Source organism: Labrus bergylta, chromosome 24 (genome assembly GCF_963930695.1).
Source record: "Labrus bergylta chromosome 24, fLabBer1.1, whole genome shotgun sequence".
In the NCBI taxonomy this organism is placed as follows: domain Eukaryota; kingdom Metazoa; phylum Chordata; class Actinopteri; order Labriformes; family Labridae; genus Labrus; species Labrus bergylta.
The window spans coordinates 12,133,118-12,149,255 of NC_089218.1; the positions used below are offsets into that span (position 1 = coordinate 12,133,118).

The window sequence follows — 16,138 nt, forward strand, 5'->3', positions numbered from 1 at the left end:
GGAGGATGTGTTCTGTTATCAGGAAACACTTCTTTCACAAAGGTGCAGGAAAAGATCAGCAAAGAGATGAAATGTCTCACTTTGTCGACAGGGGGCGCCAAACCCGAAAACAGAAGTACCTCCTGAAAGTACAGCTGTTGTACATATGTAGCGTCACTCTGTTTCTGAGCTGATCTAACTGATTATTACATTTTTTAACTAATACATATCAATGCAACATGTGTGTCTTTGCCTGAATCCTGACACATTGTTCCTGGTTTGTACTTGCACAAATAACAAGAGCATGCAGTAGATTTAAATTGCAGCATATGCGTAAAGGAAATACCGACACTGCTGTTTGCAAGCCAAATTGCCCCTCTGGGACATAAAAGCTTACTTTTCTCTCAACAAGGCACACACAGATAACAGACAAGCATAAACACAGACAATTATAGAAACACAGCAATGTGTTCCCTTCTTCAAGCCAATATAACACAGGCAAAAAGACCATAATCCCTATGAGAAATGACATAGTACTATCAAAATGTGTTTATTTACAGGTAATGTGAAAGATCATACAAGTAGGGGAGGTTTTTGGGGGACTTTTGTCCTGTTGTTTTATTCATAAGAGAGAAAATGGAGAGACTACAGCGAGGAAAAAAACACAACATTACCTGAGGCATCGATCGTAATGACTCGTAAAATGATCTTAATTTAGAAACAGCAAGTTTCAGGAGCTGTTAAAGGAACGCAGCAAGTTCAGCACCTCGGACAGCGGTCATCATTAGGAATATTAAAACAGTACCGAAAGCATAAAGGCTGATCCAATGGTAGTCTAAAAAATCTGTAAAAGCATTTCTTTACTTTCTTTAATTTCAAGTTTGAAGCTTTCAGGAGGTTAAAAAGTTAGCTAAAAGAAAGTTGAACAGTTGAAATGCTAAGCTACAAATAATGAATATATAGTTAAAATGGTGAAGTTAAAGTATATGATTAATGGTTTGGATCTAAAATAAACTAAAACATTGTTGGTAAAATGTAATGACAGAATGAAAAGTAAGAATAGTAAAGTAGAAAATGGATACTATTTAACTATTGAAAATGAAAAGCTTCTGCTACAGCACGTTGTTGTCATCGTGATTGAATCTTTATTAACAAAGCTAAATACTGACTGTAACTATGTTAAACAACATTCATTCAAACTGACTCTTTCTGGTGCTTAAACTGTGTTCGGGTGGATGAGGTGGCATCAGACAGAACAGGTCTGAAACTCATCTCTACTGTTCACAAAGCTTTTAGTCTGCACTGTTTGCTCTGCTGATCATCTCTACAGCAGATTACAGTTTATCTAGCGTGTTAATTGCATTCCTGATTAGTAACAGCAGACATTGCCATTTGGAGTTTGTCCACTTGACTGATTCTGCCAAGTTGTAACCATGCAAAAACTTCCACATCACTGGCTTCTCTTCTTCTCTCCAAAACAGCACATGGAGTGAGTGAGTGCAGCGTTAACCTCAGCTTAACCCAGAACTAATCATATTGCTGACCTTAACGCTAAAAATCATCATTTAGGAACAAGTGGAAATGGAAATGGGAAAAAATGCCAAGTGCCAAGATTAAAAAGAGAAAGGACACACACACCTGAACACACACGCACACACACACACACTGCTCAGCCCACAGTCTTAATCAAACCTCTGCTCCCACCTTGTTTTCCTTTCCCCCTCCAGCTCTCTTTACCTCCTCCACCTGCTCTCTTAGATAGAGTCTCTCCATCTCTCTTCCTCTTTTTGTCTATTTACTATCTCTTTGTTGTTCTGTATTATTCTTACCTTCAATCTTTCTGCCACCTCTCCTCCATCCCCGTCTCTCCCACTTCTACCTGATGGAGTCATTATCGTCTCTGTCCTTTGTTTGATACCATCTCTTATTCTAATGGCTCACACACTCACACAAACGCATTTCAATGTAATGTGGCTGTTTGTAGCGCTCATGGATGCCCCTGAGCAAGGTCTGTTTATGCCTCAATAATCTCCTCTGTCTGTCTGATTGTGTGTGTGTGTGTGTGTGTGTGTGTGTGTGTGTGTGTGTGTGTGTGTGTGTGTGTGTGTGTGTGTGTGTGTGTGTGTGTGTGTGTGTGTGTGTGTGTGTGTGTGTGTGTGTGTGTGTGTGTGTGTGTGTGTGTGTGTGTGTGTGTGTGTGTGTGTGTGTGTGTGTGTGTGTGTGTGTGTAGGTGAGGTTAGAGAGAGGATTCACGCGCGTTCACTCGCTCAACAATGTCAACCGTGCGCTGCAGATCTTGCAGAAGAACAATGTGAGTAATGTATCCCTGCACACCAGCACAAACCTTTCTCTCGACGTGATTATGCATTACAGTTTAACATGATATCGTTTCAAGAATATACATCAAATCAGCGAGCTGCTCCGATTACATCCCCTTTCAGGTTTCTCAAAATGTCAAAGTCATAATGTTCTTTTGTCTGTGTTTACCTTTGGTGTTTGCTCCATCTTATCTCCTACTGTTGCCCTGCCTTCTTCACCTAGAAGTTAACACAAAATATATGTCTTCAAAAAAGTTGCTGCAGATCAATGTAACCACGTTTCTTTGAGTTATTGAGTAAGAAACTCTTGTGTTGCAGGCTGGGAGGGAATAACTAATACGATTTGTCCGTCTGTTCGTCCCTCGTCCAGGTTGAATTGGTGAATATCGGAGCGGCAGACATCGTTGATGGCAATCACAAACTGATACTCGGGCTCATCTGGAGCATCATTCTCCACTGGCAGGTGTGCGCATGCATGTCAATGTTAATTTCAGTGTGGGAGCTCTCGGCAGCCATTTTGGAGGCAAAAAGACTTTCATTTTACCTTCTTTTTTTTTGCAGTTGTGCACATTTTTGTTGGAAATCAGAAACCGGTTTCTGTTTGGACATGAGTTTTTTATTTGGTTTGATCTTGATGAGTGTTAAATCATAACTCGGATACGTTGACTAAAACAATCTCTGCTAAGACTGCATTTCAGTTTTTGAGATCACATTCAATTGAGCCCACTTAGTACACAAAGCTTTAAAATGAAGATTAAACAAACAATGAGTGAAATGACTGCACTCTCACTGGTGATCACAAATGCTGCTTACACCAGAAAGCCTCACTTTATATCCACTTTAAATGGCCTTTGTCTCCGTGATGCACACATAGAAACAGTTGCTGCATGAATGTCTTACATTTATTTATCCCGACTCATTTCTCTTGAAAGTGTTGAATCATCACTGAAACGATCCATTTCGTTTCCCATACAAAGGGGACTAAAAGTTGCACACTGTCTCTCTGTGTTCATCTGAATCTTTTTTATTTGGCATACTTGGAACGTGCTCAGGTGAAGGTTGCAGTCAGTCACATTGCAGAGCTCCAGCGAGAAAAGCGGAAAGTGTTGTCTTTGAGGCGGAGATAAACATTGATGCCTCAAGGTAAAAAAGTTAAAAGCTACATTATGACAACAAACTGCTTACAAATCTCAGCCAACATCACACATCATCATCTTTTACAGTATGTACTTTTTCCTTCCCTGGAATATAATACATTTATTTGATCAGTATAAATGACAGTGAAGAACTGTTTGCCTTTATAATTAGTGGGCAGTTAAACATTTGGACATTCACTAAATTACATTTTTGTAAATTAGTATAAAATGTCTATTTGTTTCTTTCTAAAAGAGCAGGGTAACTAATACACAGTAAGTGAGCAGAATGTATAATCTGCAATAGAAATGTATCATGTGCATTCGCTCCTCTTGTCTTAAGGGGGGTTAAAAAATGAGCCCAAAACGCATTACACACAACAGGTAGCAGCAGTGGGGATATTTCCCATGAATTGAGGAATAAAAAGTGTGGCATGCATTGTCGTGTTACTTACAGTCAATCACCCCAGCCCCCGGAGAAAATGCATCAACTGGTGCTGTGGTGCTGATGACTAATAATGATCATTAAGGAGACTTGAATGTGTGGTCGGATGAATCAGACTTACACTACTTATTTAGTTCCCACCAGCATTTGTCTCCTATGAGCTGAAACTTGTAATCAATAACAAAGTATTCAACGTCATTACTTTAGAGAAAAGTGCATCGGCCACATTAATGCAAGTGCAAAAACAGTACACAGCCCCAAAGGTTTCCTTTAATGTCTTTTTTTTTATGGTTTCTCAACCCGTCCTGTTCCTGCCTTTCAAACATCTAACACTTCATGTCCACTGTTTGCCACTTCTTCCTCCAAGCTGTGTTTAAAGTTCAAAATGTTTTTCATAATGGACTGTGTTGTTCAAAAACAGCTCCATGTAAAGTCAGTACTTTTTATAGCTTACATTAACATACATCTTAATTGTATTTCATTCCTCATTAAGTTGCATAGAAGCTAATGTCTCAATCATGCCACTTTTGGCATGGACTTAATGACGCGATTAATAGCCAAACACCATTCTATAATGAGGTGTGTGTGTTGTTTGAGTGTGCGTGTTGTGGGTTAGCGTGTGTGTGTGTGTGCCTGTCAGAGGCTGCTACGCCCTAGAGGTTGAGGTTTGCTTTGTGTGGGCACGTACGCCACTCTCTGAGTACTTCTGTGTGTTTTTGTGGATCTCGGTGAGTGTGTAGTTGTGTGTGTCATTGTGAGTGTGGGTATGCAGCCGTCTTTGTCAAAGCGCCCCTCCAATTAAAGTGGAAATGCATGCAGTGACCTACTCCCAAATGAGTCCCTTTTTTTACCCGGCAGGCCACATCGCTAACAAACCTGTGTGTGTGTGTGTGTGCGTGCGTGCGTGTGTGCGTGCGTGTGTGTGTGTGTGTGTGTGTGTGTGTCTTTCAGTCCCCTTTTCTGAGAATTCACCTCGACACCAATTTACACCGAACTCTATAATAGGTGTAGTTGCACGGTGTCTTAGAGTGTGTATTTGTGAGCGTGTAATGGCACAGACTCTTCTTTCTGTGGGTTTTTTTTTGGGCCACTTTGTTGACAGAGTTTTAGGCTTAAATTCTGTTTATTGTATGTTATTCTGTATTCCAGCTCTCTGTCCAGCCACTGAGCAGAGCTCTGCCACACTCATTGAACTGCCTCACTGCATGAGTGTGCGTGTCGGAGTGCAGAAGGCATGGAGAGCGAGTAAAGAGGAGGAGAGTCGAGTGGTGTAGGAAAGTGGGAGAACAAAAAAGAAAGGAGTTGAGGGAAATAAAAAAACACATTTGTGTGTGTTTATGTTAGTGTGAGGGCATGTGGCTGACAGAAGAGTGAGGGTAAGAAATGCATAAGTAATGCACACCCATGCAGTCAAAAGTATAATGTCTCTTCCTCTCTCCCTCCATTTCTCACTCTCTCTCCCCCCTGAGCCTTGAACAAGTGCTCCAAAACTGTCACTCAAAACTGCCAAAGACTCAGCCTGTGAGGATGCAACCACACCCACACACTGGTTTCTGTGTGTGTGTGTGTGTGTGTGTGTGTGTGTGTGTGTGTGTGTGTGTGTGTGTGTGTACACTGGTGTCCTTTGACCAAGTGATTCTCACTATGAGGAGCTACCTGTGTGTATATGTGTCAAAATGCAAAGTATCCACTTGCAGACCATGTCAATTTTTCTTCCCCGAAAGCAGCAGATTATTAAAAAAAAAGTATCTTTATGGTAATATTAAAACGTCAGGAATCATATTAGCATGGATTTCAATATCTGTCCACCAAAAAGGAGTTCTTTAAAAATTGTGCTGTGTTTGTGCGAGTGTGAGTTTATGAGCAAGAGAGCGAGGCATGTCTGTTCTGTTGAGGTAGATTTGGGGTTTTAAAAGGCACTTTTATATGTATTTTAAAGCCTATTCATTTAAAAAAATGATTGTAGTTCCTCTGTTTTGTGTGCTGAGTTCTGTAAGAGCTGGATTTACCTCAGGGGAAAATGTGCACATTTTTTGAGTACATAAACGTTGACCAAAATACATCCCAGACTGTTGACGATGTCTGTTGGACAAATAGGAAAATGCCTCGATGAAAAGGGGAAAACCTTGAAGGAGCACCAAAGTTATACTATGAGAAAAATGTAAATTTTTTATGAATTTTTGAAGAGGACAGCAGGAGATACTGTTTTCTTATTGTGAGACTGCATACTATAAACACTGCTTCTTTGTATGTGTGTATCTGTGCATGTTGTTTTAACACCAGTTATACTTTGCACTCGTGTTCAGGTAAAGGATGTGATGAAGGATGTGATGGCGGGCCTACAGCAGACCAACAGTGAGAAGATTCTGCTGAGCTGGGTTCGTCAGAACACTCGCCAGTATCCTCAGGTCAGTTTTTTTTTTTTAAACTTCTTATTCAGTCTTATCCTCAGTCCGCAGGCTTTCACACACACTGCTGCTCTGTTTGTTTCATCTTTCACAGCCTCCCTTTCAAAAAGACAGTTGTCCTGTATGTTTGTCTTTAAGAGTGACCTTGTTAACGTAGAGCAGCTCTGTCTCTATTAAAACAATATTCGCTCCAAGTAAGGAAAATATTGACGTCCTTCCTTCTGTTTTTTTTTGTACTTTAGCCCTGCCAAAGACCTCATGTTTTTTCTAGCCGTCCGTCGATCAGCCTGACTGAATATATCAAGCCCCTGATGATTTTCATGAAATTTGGTTGACGGATCGGCTCCGAGCCAGGGAATAGTAGATTGGGTTTTGGTGGCATTCCAGATCTGGGATATGTGCCATCAGATGATTATCATTTTATAGTCCTAAGTATGAAACAAAGAGACAGATAGAGACTTGAGCCTTAGTCCAAAAAACATGTTTTCACAGTCAAAATGGAATCCAATTAACTTACTGTTTGAGTAGGAGGGAGCTGTTTGTTGAGTTTTCACTATTTGTGGAGATTTGTAAAGTCTGGGAGCCATCTGTTTTTTCTTTTTCTATTATGTTTTGTGTCTTTTGGCTTGAATTGTTATAAATTGCATTAAGCTTCTAAGTTATACTACAAAGAGCACTAAAACTCAACATATGCTGTTTTCTGTGTAGCATATGGCATTTTAATGGTTGATATATTGCCCATCTAATTTCACCCAAATTCCCCTTGTTTTTAGTCAAACTTGAAAGTATTGACTTGTAGTAACAAATACTCTGACTCCTTTGTTTTTTCATAACATTAAGATAGTAACTAAAAATTAAAAACAAATTCTAGAAACTTGTAGTACAATGCATCAGGTCTAAATTGCTCTGAACCCATACAGTCTACCTCTGGCGTGTGGGGGACCTATATGCTAGTGGGCCAAACCACACCCAGAAATAGGGAAATAGGGGTGGAAAAAACGTACTAACGTTTAAACCAGACAGGATTTTTGATTTTATATGATATATTATGCTATATTTATATATCAGGCAAAAAAGATTATATCATATTTCTCCGTTCAATTGCCAAATTAACTGAAGTTTTTTTTTTTTTTTTTTTTTTTTTACACTTCTCCAAAACACCCCCTTGCTAGGGTACGCAGTTGGCACATTCCAAAGCGCAGGTTACAACACTAATTACATGATTGCATCAGCCAATATTTTAACTACATGATAGAGTCCAGAGTACAACAAGGTAACTGAGTGGTGACATTTATGACACTAAATAATAAAGTGTGAAAAATGTCTAAATGTGGGCCTGTTAATGGAGCAATTGTGTTTGTTGAGAAATGCTAATTAGCATTAAAGGCAAATCAAACTGTAAACTTCTTGAAGTATTTCAAGGTATCCTGTATCTGAATTTAAAACTTTATAATTTAAATACTGAAATGAAAGTAAAATTAGTAAAATAAACATGTATATAAAGTTACTAATGGTTTTAGCTGCTTGGCTGGGTTGTTTAGGCTAATTTATAATCTAAGGCTAGCAGCGCAGATATTTATTGATACACCTTCATTGTCTTCATGTTCACACTAAGAACAATAAAGCATTAATTTTGTTTTTATTTTAGTCCTTTCACAGGGTTCAGGGTTACAAAGAGAAGAGAAAGAAATTAAAATTCCTTAATTTTCAACCACTATGTCTCGCTAACGCTAGCTGTCCACTGCTAATAACTAGTTAGTTACAGTTGTCATGTCGGCTGTTAAAGTAAGTTATTCTTGACAAAGAAAAGTATAATTTAATAACTAGTGTATATAAAAAATAAGACTTAGAAACCATGCTTAATGAAGTTAATAAACTGTTATCAATGTAAAGGGGAAAGAGCCAAGTGAACAGTTGAGCTGAAGTACCTTTTGAGCTGTCATATTAATCAGTCACTTTATGTGTTAAAAGCTCAGGCTAGCAATTTGAGAAAAAATAGATGACTACAATATAATACTTGTATATGTCCATGAAAATGGAAACAACTATAGGGGCGATAGTTTCAACAGTGTGTCATATTGAATTCATATGTCAGTCCTTTAATATCCATTATCTGTGTCCTCAGGTCAACGTGGTTAACTTCTCCAGTAGCTGGAATGATGGATTGGCCTTCAATGCCCTCCTCCACAGCCACAGGTACTGTAAAACTGTGTGTGTGTGTGTGTGTGTGTGTGTGTGTGTGTGTGTGTGTGTGTGTGTGTGTGTGTGATTTAGCAGAGGGAAAAATAGAAAGAAAAAAGAAGCCAACGACACAGGGGAGGAACAGTGAGACAAGGGGAAGTCAAAGGGGAACAGATGGAGACGCAGTGTGGGATTTATTTGGCTGCCAAATTTTGGTCTTGTTAACACATTTCATTAAATAGATATACTTGGAGGTAGAAAATTACCCTATTTGAAATGATAAGTAATGAAAGGGAATGGGCAGGAAATGTCTGGTAGTGACAGCAAGCTATTATCGACTCACAGCTACTGGAGGCCAACTATTATGAGAAGAAATGAAAACATTTCAAAGTTAATAAAAGACATGGTCAGCCTAAAAGGGACAGAGCTTTGAGTTGGATTCGTTGGGCTAAAATATCATCAAATAAATTGGTTGTGAATCTCTCCAGAGGTCCAATGAGCTATTGCACTGTGGTTAACCTTTTTCTCTATAATACATACACATGATTTATACTTATACTTCAGCTTCTGTATAGACTGTTTAAAGTAGAATTTCACATACAGAGACGTTGTTTCAAAGGGTTATTAAAACCAATATAGTTTATATGCAGAGGTTTTTTTTTTAATTTATGACTGATTGACTAATCAGCCTCGGGTGACTGTGTGTGGTAGACCCAAACTTATTTATTTATGAATTATATCATGGTTTGCTAGGATGAACATCTGTTATGATTGTCCTCACAGGAAAGAAAGACCAAAGCTACTTCCCTGCACATCATTTGCTTGGCTGCTGCATGCCACACAATGTCATGTTTACAGGACTGCAGATTTCACAGAGCAAATGTTAATGTCAAATAAGACAGAGAATCAGCATACCATTAAGTATGTTTCACTGTTAACTCAGAAGCTGGTACTAGAGAGTATGTGCAGTGTAAAATCACTGCAGGGTGCACGATTGCATGGTTGTTGATTAAAGAAGTTCCAAAAATATTTCCGAGTGCATCAGCTGAAGTGAGTTTATTACAGTGTATTTCATGTTAAAGACAATGAATCAGTAGGATTTTCTAATAAACGCTCTCAACTTCTTTTTATTGCTACAACATCAGCTCTTTCACTTTGAGGAATTCTCTAAAGCTCTGTTTACTTGATATTCAGATTTTCACAGAGCAGCATAGGAAATCATCATCCAGGGACAAATTCTGCTAAATACTTTGGGTATTCTCTTCTGTGTGGGTAATTAAAAATGAAGAAACAGTGGGTATATGATCCCTGACAATGTCTCTATTGCCTCTGCAGGCCTGAGCTTTTTGATTGGAGCTCAGTGGAGAAGAAGACGTCTGCGATCGACAGACTGGAACATGCCTTTAATAAGGCAGAGCAACACCTGGGGATAGAGAGACTGCTGGACCCTGAGGGTAACTAACTCACAGACACACACACACACACACACACACACACACACACACACAAAGCTACACAAATGCACCAACACACCGGTAATTGCAGAGAAGAATATTCGAGGTGAGTTACAGCTCCCATCGTATTTCACGCCTTCCAATCATGGACTTTAATTGGCCCAGTTGAACATGATGTGTCATGCTGTGATTGGGTGTTGCCTTGGTGATAACTGTGGTCACCTTGGCGGAAGGACTTGATCAGTGATGCAAAAACTGACCGACAGGTTGGCAAAAAAATGTTCTCAAATGCCAGGAAAGTCCTCCTAACAAGTACATTCACACAGAATTTGTTGACAGTTTTTCGGCATCCTTCACTGCCAGGGCTGCTGCTGACCTCAGACCAGTTTACAGACTCTTAATCAAAACTGTCAGGCAGGAGTAAAGCTGACCAGGGTCTACGTTCATAACACTGCCTCTATGTGATAAATAGTGGGGGCGTGTTCTGCAAACATAAGTCTTCATCTACAACAACATCAGAAAACTGCCAGCTGACATTACCTCTTTGAAAAAAGCCTCAGAGTTCAATAGACTCATGCGTGTTGGTAAAGTGGAAGATCAATATCAAGGAAAGGGAAAAAAATCTTCCAAGTTTGTGTATCCAAAGTTCTCCTAAATTTGATCTAAAGTTAAAGATCATTTTCAAATTTAAATCCTTTGATAATAGGTGTGTAGACTTGTCAACCATTCAAATAGAAAAACAACAACCAGGAAGTTGAAGAAGGATCTCTAGGATTTACATTCAAACAAATATTTGGTAATTTACTATTTATTGCTCATTTAGTTAACAAAATGGGCATTTTTCAGCATTATGAACTTTACACCTGACCAAACCTCAGCTTAGAATTAAGAAACATTTTGAAGAGCCCTGTGTGACATTTACATGGCATTAGGTGTCAAAATATGCAACAAAATGATTTGAGACATCAATATCACCTGCCTCAATACTAATTTAAGAAGTACTTCAGCTAATGCTACTTTAGCTCCCCCTGCATTGTCACACTAAACTCCCTATTTTAATAATAATAACAATGTGTAAGAATAGACTTGATTGAATGATCTTCTGATGTTGTGTAAAATCTAACATGGAGGTATTCAGATGTATTCCTCTTTAGTCCCACCTGCTGTGAGTGTTGTGTTCACGTTTTGAGTCAGCACGACAGAAAACATTTTAAATCCTCGCCGCTTGCGCAAGTCATGAAAACATACATCACAGCAGATGAATTCCTGTTGATCGTTCAAAAAACAATCACCAGTAAGGAGCAAGCACGGTGAATCTTTATCATCGCTATGCTCAAAGGCGATTATCCACCGACCTCGGCTGTTGTACATTTTCCTGGACCTCTTCAAGTCGTGTTTGTGAGAGTTTTGAGGCTCATTGTGAAGTGAAGAAGAGCTGTAAGGTTTGGAGAATTGGACACTTTGAAGTGTACACTTTTAAAACAGCAGTGTGTGAAGCTAGAAACAGTTTTAATTCAAGGCTTCAAACTACGATGGTTTGTTCTTATCATAGACCATGTTTGCTTGTGCTTTTGTGCTTTTGTCTTTTCATGTCTTTTCATGACGTTCATGTCAACGTCTTTCCATTAATGTTTAGAAGAGGGATGATCACAAGAAGCTGTAACGAATTATCTTTTATTTAAAGCAATTTGTAGTGTTGAATATTTTCTGCTTTAAAAAAATATCCAGTCTTTCTTTGTATTTTGGTATTGAACTTCTGCAGGATAATGTAGGATAACAAGTTACTCCATTTTGAATGAAAAGTAAATAATTCTATTGATCAGCACATCTCTCGCCTTAATACGAGTACTCCTTTCTCTTGTTTTCTTTCTGTCTCTCTTCCCAGTAATGAATCCGCCTTTGTGTATATCTCTCTCCAGCTTTTCCCTCAAATTCCTTTTTGCAATCCACTCACTTGTCTTTGCTTTGTTTCTCTTTGCTCTTGAGCCTTCATTCACCTCTTCAGCCAGGAATCAAAGCTCACATCCAGCTGTCTCCGTCTTTAAGTTCATCTCTTGGAAGACATATTTTTCACCAAGCCCTTGAAGACATCAGCATTATGTTGAATGTTTTTATTCACCATAAGAGAGGTCACAGTGACTTGGAGAAATCATGAATGCTATAAAATCATTCTCTGTTTTTGTGCAAGAGTCAGAAGTTAAATATCGTTGTTGTAAACAAATATTTTCTCTGGAACAATTTGAGAAGTCAGTTTAATTTAAACTAATGACATTTCCTCAGTGTGTGTTTACATAGGCAGGTGTAATCACTGCAAGGCCCGGGACACACACACACACACACACACACACACACACACACACACACACACACACACACACACACACACTTACACAAGCAGTGCTATGAAGAAATCCATGAAGCAACAAGCAAGAAAAAAAGTGAATGCTATTATATAGACACTGTGACAGGCTTATACATGGAGATAAAATGATGACAAAAGATTTGAGTGAGAACAAAACAAGTCTGAGATCTTCTTAAGTCAGCAAAATCGACATTTGATGGCTCACACACATCGGTTTGAAAGAGCAGAATCAAATTGTGTTTGAGGGAGGACAGAATAGAGAGAGTGCGTGGGGAACTGTGTAACTATATTTGAGCAAGTAACAGGGCTGCTCCTCACTCTACCTGCTCCTCCTACCTCTGTTGCTGTCTCAGCCTCTTCTTCAGTTTTTAACTGCCATATCAAGACCAAGAGCATTATTTTGAGTAGTATCTTAAAAATCAAGTCAACTGTAACAAGTTGGCTCTTAACCTTGAGGGGACAAATACTTGACCTTGACATGTTGTTGTCTTGATGTGTTGTTGTCTGTGTGTCCAGCTGGATAGGCAGATATGATGGGCAAACAACCTCTTGTGCTCCTGAGACCATAAGTAGAGAGACCAGAGAAAACTGTGATTTCAGTCAGAATTAGCTGTTCCTTCATGCCTGCGTGTCCCCGAATGTTGCAGACTTGCTCAGAGTTGTTCTGCTCGTTCAGATCTTTTTCTGTCACTGTGCCTCCATACTTACACACACAAACACAAATAAACACACATTAAATTCAAGCGTAATAATAAAAGAAATACACTCCCAAAGTCAAATATCCAGACGTGCAAACACACACAGACACCCGCAGAGCGTCATTAGCATTCACACACGTGGCTCTGGTGAAATGATTGATATGGAGATCATGGGACGGAAAACAAGCAAGTGGACGACGCAAGCGAGGGCGGTGTGCACACTCAGACACACACTTGCAGATGGCACAATTATTTATGGAGCTGTTTGTCTTCCTCAGACAAACAATAACATCCCACAATTTCTCTGTGATGCTGATAAATCAGTATGCCACAGCCAAAAATATGACTCGAACACACACACACACACACACACACACACACACACACACACACACACACACACACACACACACACACACACACACACACACACACACACACACACACACACACACACACACACAGACATCTTTATAAGCACAAACTTCTTTTTTGTTACTTTGTGTCTGGTTACTTTCTCTTCTACCTTGTCATCTCTCTTCCTCCTTCTCCTGTTCATTATTATTGCACATTGTTACCACAACCATCAGTTCATTAGCCCTCCTGTGTCTGTCTTTCTCTCCTCCCTTTCAGCGCTCCTTCACCTCACCCTCTATTTTTTTCTCCCCCCTCTCTCTATCTGCGTCTCAGTCTCTTATAGTCTTCATTTATCTGCAGTGTCTCGGCCGTGCTGTGATCTGTCTCTATTAGTTTTGCCCCGAGCTGACTGGCCGGGCCACAGGCTCTTGGCCACCCTTCCTGAAATCATCGCTCCTCCACCTGCAGGAAAAAAAAGTTTGCCCAGACTTAATTCTGCTGGAAGATTCAGGGCAGACACAGGCTGACACACACGCATTGATGCTATGGGAAATAAAAGCAGCCTCTACAGTGGCCTACAGTTATTCATGAGCACAAAGAAAAATGAGCCAAATCTGTTTTTGCAGATGAAAGCAGTCTACTGCATCACCCTGCAGCATCATGGATGCTTCACATACTCAGATTCATGTTAAGCTCCATGTCATTGAAAGAACTCCCTCAACTTAAACTCTTTCTATGTTAAGGCTTCAACTCATGATTCTTTTTCAGATTGCTTCATTTTTTTATTCCATGTTGACATCTTCAGATCTTGTTTGTCAGACCAACAGTTTAAATGAAAAGTGTGCTTTTAATTTGAAGTTTGAAGAAGATACATTTTCTGTCCATCAACTCGAAAATGCTCATTTCAACTTCAATAATTAATTAATCTTGTCTGCTTGTCTACAGAAACAAAACTTTACAAATTTAAACGTGATCTTTTCTTCTTGATTTTGACCTTTGAACATCGCTGGTTTTCTAACACAAACACAAAATAGTTCAATGTTTCCCGAGTGGATTTAGTTTTGAAAAGGCTTTGAAGAATTTCACTATGAAAAGGGAAAAAAAACTTAATGAAAATGATGACAGGAGTTTGTTCTTGACTTTTTGAGTCGACTCCTCTTTCCGTTCCCCAGATGTAGCCGTGCCTCACCCGGACAAGAAGAGTGTCATCATGTACGTGACGTCACTCTTCCAGGTGCTCCCCCAGAGCATTTCCATGGAGGCCATCAAGGAGGTGGAGACTTTGCCGCGGGCGGGCGCAGCAAACATCGGCAGGGTGACGACAGAGGAGCACTACCAGATCCAGACCCAGCAGCGTTTCTCCCAACAGGTTGGATACAAGCACACACATTGATTCATTGGTGCGGTTACTAAGGTTGCCATGTGATGATGTTTTGGCTCACTGTTTTTGGCTTTTTAGCAACTTGAGGTTTTTTCAAACTGCAATATTACCTTGAAGCAATTTTCATAAATATTTGAAGTCCCTGTGCATCGAAAGAATAAAACTTCTTCTTTGTTTACTTGAATATCTTCTTGCATACAGACAATCTGTCAGGAGTAGAACGTGGAGAGGTTAATAGGATGAAATTGGCCAACTTCTGTATGTATTTGGAATGAATACTCGTCAGCCTCTCACTCATCAAAGGCGCTATAGCATTTTTTATGGGATCGTCTCCTTCTTTTGCCACATGAAGTCAAAAATATTCCCCTTTGAATGAAGTTGCTCCATGTTTAGCAGGTCTTCTTGTTTATTATTGAGCATTGCTGTAAAACAAATGAACCTCCAACAGACAAAAAGACAGGACTTTATCATTTGAAACCAAAAGTAACGAGCCCTACATAACGTCACAGTGCATGGTATCCCGTTGCCATAGTAACATTCTACATGTGTTGCTGTGGTGACATCTGTTGGATTGACCCGCCTGTCAATCATCATGAGAACAAGTCGATGGTGACGGTGGCTTCTTGACTTGAGTGTTTGTGTTCTAACTGTTACCATGAAGGTTTGCTTGCAGTGTTTCTGTGCTTTGCTTTTGTACACTCACTTGGTCTTTATAGATGCTTCTTCACATTTACAATCATTGCTTTGTTGTTGAGGCAGCGCCCACACTAAACAATAACACTCAAGTAGACTCTGTAGTATTGCATATTATACAACTAAATGACTGCAGCTGCTTGTAGACTGCATATTATCAGCTACAGAACAGGATTATCTGTCCCAGTTACAAAACGAGTTTACACTCCTCCTTAGCATCCCGCCAACCTGCCACTTTAGCAAGATTACTAAGTGGGCTTGTGAAATTCCCAGCAGGACCCTCTTTCTGTTGAGGCTTTTTAGTGAAACCACAGGAATGAAATAAAGTGAAGGGGATGATCCCTGCTCTGAAATGTCCTCTGAGGTTCCTTTTATCAGCGCTGTATGGTGGCAACACCAACAACAGAATAAATCAAAGCATTTCTACAGAGGTTTAATATCTCAGAGAGTGAATTTGATAATGAAGGGTCGGGTAACCGTACTTAATTTTGACATCCCTCCGAGCTACACAAAGATAAGAGAAGATCTAAAACTTGTCTTTCCCTGCAGTTATGCAAATAAAATGAAGGCGCTAACCAGCAGCCGCACATGCTCACAAGCATTGTTAAAGAGATTATCAAAAGCTGTTTATTTTGAATGATAAATTGGATAATTAGTAGTTTGATAGCATATTTACTTCTCTGTGGTATCACAAAGTTAAAGCTTGTTTCCTGAAGGAAGCAGCAGTGA

At 39.6% G+C, this 16,138-nt stretch overlaps 1 protein-coding gene across 2 annotated transcripts in view; it reads left to right on the forward strand.

Annotated features, from left to right (window-relative positions):
* dmd (dystrophin) overlaps positions 1-16,138 on the forward strand; it is a 238,097-nt gene that overhangs the window by 84,339 nt on the left and 137,620 nt on the right. For both annotated transcript variants that reach the window (XM_065952214.1, XM_065952213.1), the window contains exons 4-9: positions 2,210-2,290; positions 2,668-2,760; positions 6,182-6,283; positions 8,409-8,479; positions 9,800-9,918; positions 14,508-14,704. In XM_065952214.1, the coding sequence (XP_065808286.1) occupies positions 2,210-2,290; positions 2,668-2,760; positions 6,182-6,283; positions 8,409-8,479; positions 9,800-9,918; positions 14,508-14,704 (663 nt within the window). The remainder of the gene's footprint in view (positions 1-2,209; positions 2,291-2,667; positions 2,761-6,181; positions 6,284-8,408; positions 8,480-9,799; positions 9,919-14,507; positions 14,705-16,138) is intronic.